This window comes from Meleagris gallopavo, chromosome Z (assembly GCF_000146605.3).
Source record: "Meleagris gallopavo isolate NT-WF06-2002-E0010 breed Aviagen turkey brand Nicholas breeding stock chromosome Z, Turkey_5.1, whole genome shotgun sequence".
Classification (NCBI taxonomy): Eukaryota; Metazoa; Chordata; class Aves; order Galliformes; family Phasianidae; genus Meleagris; species Meleagris gallopavo.
The window spans coordinates 53,436,348-53,442,873 of record NC_015041.2 but is presented as its reverse complement, the minus strand read 5'-3'; the positions used below and the strand labels follow the sequence as shown (position 1 = coordinate 53,442,873).

General features: G+C 35.9%; 1 protein-coding gene across 4 annotated transcripts in view; it reads left to right on the top strand.

Annotated features, from left to right (window-relative positions):
* Positions 1-789: 789 nt before the first annotated feature.
* Positions 790-6,526, top strand: part of LOC100548833 (adhesion G-protein coupled receptor V1-like) — an 18,556-nt gene continuing 12,819 nt past the window's right edge. For 2 of the 4 annotated variants that reach the window (XM_019610617.1, XM_010726063.2), the window contains exons 1-3: positions 813-847; positions 5,331-5,515; positions 6,359-6,508. In XM_019610617.1, coding sequence (XP_019466162.1) covers positions 844-847; positions 5,331-5,515; positions 6,359-6,508 — 339 coding nt within the window. In that variant the 5' untranslated portion in view covers positions 813-843. Of the gene's footprint in view, positions 848-4,465; positions 4,757-5,330; positions 5,516-6,358; positions 6,509-6,526 lie in introns of those variants that run through there. The other 2 variants (XM_019610616.1, XM_019610618.1) reach the window with 2 other exon arrangements.

Here is a 6,526-nt window from a genome sequence, read left to right as displayed (position 1 = left end):
AAGTGAAAATAGAGTTTTCAGAAACTCTACAGCATTTATGAGATAAAACTTGGTTCTCCAGTGATTATTATGTATTTCAAAATTTAAAATTCAAGGTTATAATATAGATCCATCCAAATAGTTCTGAAGAATTAAAAAGAAGAAACTGACAGAAATCTTGCGTATTCTGGGCATATCACTATTTTTTCCTATTAAGAAGATGAGATGATTTGGATTTCTCATCAGGCTTCTGGCATGGCCTTGGCTTACATGTTTATCATTTTCAGCATTGGTTCCTGGCTGTGATGGTGGATTTACCTTTTTGACTTGTAATACAAAAATGATGGCAGATAGTTCATGTGTCTTCTCTTCCTTAGGATAAGATGTCGGTGTTGAAGAATAGTTGTCTTTTTCAAGGAAACATTAGTGAACATTACTTTTTATATCAAGGTGTTCTTCACTTTCTGATCAGTTGGCTACTCTTGGTGATACATGTAACCAAGAACAGTAAGATTTTTTTTAAATACTGCAATTTTTAGGAAGCAAATGGTCAGGTGAAACCTTTCCTTGGTATCAGTGTCATTATGCTTAAACGCAGATAAATCTTATGACTTGAGTTTGTGCTATAGTTGTACTATGCCAAGTGTATAGGGCTGCTGAATCACGGCCTGAACGTCTGATTGATCACCTGAGGTGAGCAGTGAGTCAGCCAAGGGAGCACAGGTGAAGGCAATTCACCTGTGCTGTCGGAAGGGTTGGAGCCTGGCTCCTCCTCTCCTAGACCCATTTTAGAGCTGACTGCCAGAAGGGAAGGATCTCTTCTAGAGAACCGCTCCACCGGAGTTTCCTGCTGAAGCCCAGGTTATGGGTGAGTGTACCTATGATTTTGTTTCCTGCTTTGGTGTAATAACATCATAGCCAAGCTCTCTGTTATATCTTAACATCTGTATATTTGTTAATTGTACACTGCTATACCATAACATTGGTGTATTCATTAATTGTACACCATGGTAGCAGTAGTTTGTAAGTAGGTAAGCAAGCAGCTGAGCATTAATCTTCAGGGCACTGAAGGATGATCACAGGACTTTCTGCACTTTGTAGTCCACATTTGTGCTTTGACTAGCACTTTCCAATACTACTAATAAAAAGGGGTACTTATAGTGCCTTTGTAGTAAAGAGGAAGACAGGAATGTCTAGAGAGCAAAGATATCAATGACACCAAATGACATGCATGGGAATCACCAAAACAGACTCATATCTGAAATGCTGCAACTATTAGTGCTGTCCTAAGTGAGAAGAAGTGCAGAAAACACATTACTTGTTGTTACTTATAATTCTTATGCTTTATTCACCCTGAAGCAAGTTGAAATATATACACGAATATATATATATAAGAATATATTTATACGTATTTAGTAAGATTCTTTCAAAATAACACTTTGGTGTGCTCTGCCTTTTCCATAACCCGAAAGAGAGAGAGATATGCTTATCCCACATCTAAAAAAACAAGCAAACAAATAAAACAAAACAAACATGACCAAAAATAAAATCAAGCCTAACAGAAACAAAAGGTGCAGACCTAGTACTGTTCTAATGCTTGGTTTTGCCAGCATTGCTGTTGTTTTGCATATGTGGTAACTGTAGGAACATTGAGGCAATTTGGAAATAACAGCACATAACAGTCTGTAAGAAAATGCTTCAGTGTTAGTTTCAGGTCACGCTACCCAGAAAGTAGAAGTCTAGCAAATCAAAGTTGCTCTCCTCTATTGCTTGCCAGTATTGTTGTAAATTTCAGTAGTTCTGAGATTGCCAAAAATAGAAATGCTGAAAATATGCAGGCTTTTAATATATTTCTGCAACAGGTGCAGGGCGGGTAATGACCTTGTGAAACTTCTTGCTCTGTTCTGTTCCACTGTACTACAGAGAATCTCCTCTTTACATATGAAAGAGCACATGTATTTCTCTCTCCTTGTATTTAACCAAAGATGCTGTTGGGTGCTGACATCTCTACTGTGAATAGACTTCTGTCTGGCAACCATTGATAGCTGTAATGCTGTACTCAATGCAAAGTACTAGGCATGCCAGTTTTTGAATGTTCTACTTGGCTGGGTGTCTGTAATCACGGGGAGTAGACAAAGACAGGCAGTAAAAAGTGCACTAAACTTCACACTTGCTGTGCTGTGCCATCTCAGTGGACTTCAGAAATCTATGATAAGTAGTACAAAGATGAGCATTGCTGATCAAGTTGTAGCTTCTAAGCTGGAAAGTTCTTGCTTAAGAATGGTTTCTTGTGTCTTCTGACAAGCAACAATGACCAGTTTGAAGGGTAGGATCTTCAATCTTTCCATCTGTTTTGTTAGTGAACTCCCATTTCTTTTACCATTCTCTGTTCCATATCTGACATTTCATTCCAGATTTGGAATCTTTTGCAGAACGTTTCTCTCTCTTCATCTATGCATGTGCCACTAGGTTTTAGGTTTTCCCATTATTCACTGAAAACAGCCAATAGATCTTTAATTTTTAGGGAGTTTAGATTTATTAAGCATGAAAGCCAGTGTAAAAACCTGCGGAAAAAGACTACTCATCTTTGTAACAGTCTGCTGAAATGACCACTTATTCTTTATAAAGTTTAAAATCTTCATCTCAAATTTGTTCCATAAACGGTGGGGGGGAAAAAAAGTGTTAATTCTGGTGATTCAATAGTTACAAAAAACAGCAGATTCATAAGCCTTCCTCTCCTTAACTCCAGCTGGACAGCGCATTAAAATAGTATTACATCATTTATGATATCACTTTGGAAATTACTGTGTTAAATCTGTATACGCAGGGTTTTAGGTGTCTGTTAAGGGAAGGGAAACAACTGCGTTTCAGAAAGCACCAGAACACGTGACTATAAGATGTGAATGATCATGACGCAGAAATGCCGAGTTTGACTTCTTTGCTTTTTTTATTATAATGTGAAGAATACACTTTTTAGACTTTCGTGGTTTTCTGGTACCGTTGGAATGTCTGCATAACTTGTTTTAGATGCTACTTTGTTTTAGATGATGACTTCATTAATTTCATTTAAATATGGACTGGATGTTTTGAATTGAAAGATCTGAAAAGTAGGTTAATTAGTTATGATCTGATCCACTACAGTTTTAGTTTCATGTGAAGAAAGCAAGTTTTAATTACTGTTTATATACCAAGATGAAGAAGGAGGGAAAGAATCATTTCTTAACCTCTGATCTTGCAAGGGCTTCTGCTGCACTTCATGCGGTGCAATTAATGACAAACAAACTGTGTTCCTTTATAATTTTGTTTAGCAAAACTGGAAATACAGTACACAGAGTGAGGTGATATTTAATAAAGTAAGGCATCTTTTGGGCTGTTAGAATAAATTCATTCATCATTCTTCAAATCTTGATTTATGTTTTATTTACTGTATCACATCTTTTTAAAATAATCCTGATTTTCAAAGCTGAGGTTATGTGAGTGAGTAAAAACTACTTTTGGCAGGCGATGCAAGGTAAATCTTAGTACAAATAATGTAACAAGGAAGAATACACACCAGCTGAATAATTGATGGTATGATTGTGAAACCTCTCTTGTTCCACAGGAGTAATCCTATAGTTTCAGAATGCTCTCTAGTAGAAGTAATAGAATTCAAGTAATTCTAAACTTTGTAATCTTGCCCTCAAGGATCAAGTTTTCAGTATTACTTACTAGAAGCATGTACCGTGGGAAGATATTTGCAAAGTCTATGACAAGGTAACAGTGAAGCTAAAAGGTCAACAAATTCCTCAGTTTGGTATGGATGATGCCTGCATTTGCAGACAGTGTAATTGTCTCAGAGTTTACAAAGGTTACACAACTGTTTGCTTCAGGCTTGAAGGCTGGTGTTTATCTGAGCAATTCCACATAAAAACAAAAATGTTTTGCAGATTAATACAGTCACCTTTTGAAATGTTGAGGATTTTTAAAAAAGAGTTTTTTTGTTGAGGTATTTTTCATCTTTGCTTCCTGCAGTAGGCTTTTTCTGCACTAACATCACTAAGTAGATCACTTCTTAAGAATAAAGCCTTGCTTTTGGAAGTCTGCTATGCATTTAATTCTTAATAAAAGTTATAGTGATCTTGACTGACTGTGTTCATGGGAATCAAATTCAGTTTGTAGTAGTGCAAAGTGCTGCAGGAAAACTGTCTTACTGTATGACATTTTTACTGGAACTAATGAAACACTTTTCTAAGTACATTGCAAAATGTTTGATAGTACTAATGATTGGTTCTGATTTTTTGCACTTAGCTTTATTGCTCACCTGTTCCCTTGGTGATGTTTAGTAGAACAAAGAGAATATTTTATTATAAGTAATTAAAATCAGCTGATTTTGTCACTCTGCCAATCCTATCCTAGATGAATTCTGAGAGACATTGATAGCTTTATTGACTATATTTACAGCATATACAATATGTCATGTCTGTGAATAATTCTTGTTCTTTAACAGGTTTGAAAACAGCTTTATTTCAAGTCCTCTCAGTGGAAAATTAACCCTTTTGCAGACAGAATTTGCTATAAGATGAATGAACGTCTGAAAGTCTTTCTGAAGCTTTATTAATTTTATTGGTCTAGCTTGTTCTCCATTCTTTAAAAGATAAAAGTTATCAAATTGCATACATAGAAGAATTAACATCTGTACTGTATCTGAAGTGTTTTATAATTGCAAATTTGACATACACTTCACAAAAATGTCTCTGCATGGATGATTCTCTGTCACAAAGCATGGAAAAATCATAGGGTAAGAGAAGCTGTGAAAATTATCTTAAGTAAATATGCAAATGTTTAAAAACATTTTGTGATCTGTAAGATAGCAGAAGATAATATATGAGATAACTGCAGACATCCAAACTTTCACCCTTTGTGGCAGTTAATAAATATTTTTAAAGAGAATTAACAGCAGGGGAAAAAAAGGAATTGGAAGAAAGAGTAAATTGTCAACCTTAAACTATTTTTGCTGATTAGAAATGAAAATAATTATGCAATATTATGTTTGTTATCTTAAATGATTATTCCTTCACTTGGAATACACTAAAAAATGCTCTTTAGAGTATCTTTAGATGAAACTTATAAAAATAGAAATGGATGCAGAAGATAATTGTGTTATTTAACTTGATCATTCTTTAAATCTGTGCGTGTTTTTTTTTCTCATTTCTGAAGCTCCCTGGAAAAACAGAGTATTTGAAGGGTTTGCAGAAACTCTTTCAGAAAAGTTGTCAGCATTGGAAAGATCAAATGAGATTGTTTTATATATTTTAGGTACAGAATTTATTTTTAATTCATGTTTTTGTGTTCTTGTTGTTTTTTCCTTACAGGGATGCACTCTGATTCTTTATTAGTTTATTTGATTTTAGCAGTACTCATTTGTTTCACATCTGGAGAAACAGAAGTGAAGTTCAGTGGACAAACAGAGTTTGTAGTTAATGAAACAAGTACAACAGTGATACGCCTTGTAATTGAGAGGACAGGAAAGCCTGCTAACGTCACAGCAATTGTGTCGGTAAGAAACTATGCTAATTAGGTTTTCTGTAAATAGTAATATTTTTTACATTTGAATGTTCCTTATACTTTTACCAAGCCAGTGGAAAGGAAGATGATAGTCCACTGGAGCAGTGCTTTATTCCAAGGGGATTGTCCCGCTCTGCTCTGCCCTGGTGCAGCCTCACCCCCAGCAATGGGTGCACATTGGAGTGCCACAGTATGAGAAGGACATGAAACTATTAGAGAGCATTTAAAGGAGGGCTACCGAGATGGTGGAAAACAAGACATCTGAAGAATGTCTGAGGCCTGTGGGTGTGCTCAGCACACAGCAGAGGAGCTGAGGGAGGCCTCGTGGCCACCTTACAATTTTCTTTGGTTGAGCAAAGTGAAAGCGGAATCTTACATTTTAGAAGAATTCATCTTTCCCACCAATTGCAATCAAAACATTGTAGGCTACATTTGTAGTCTCTTTCTATTTCCTAGAATGATGATGGAAGGCAGAAGGCAGTAACATCTTTAAGGTAAGTTAAGTTCAGGTGGGGTAATATGAGCCATGTGGATCTGTGCTTGGAATAGTCTTTCTGTTAAGAAATAATCATATGATACACTATACAAAAGATACCCAGTGTCAAGGAAGGATGTTGTAAGTGGTTCTGGGTAAAGTGCTATTATTTCTGGTTCTCAGCACGGGGACAACAGCTCATTATCTGCACCATTATCAAGAAATAATTTGTGTAACAGCAGGGTTAATAGCAGGAGAAATCATGTTCAAAGAGAGTACACGAAATCTGGGAAAACAGTCCAGAATATTATAGAAGGTTGTACAGGAAGGAGATGACATTCAATTATGCACTTATTGTAGATTCATGGAGAAGACACGGGAGACTTTTTTGACACATACGCAGCTGCATTTATACCTGACACAGAAACAAACCGAACAGTGTATATATCTGTTTGTGATGATGACCTTCCAGAGGCAGATGAGACATTCACATTTTACTTGACACTACCAGTAAGTCTGTTTTTTTTT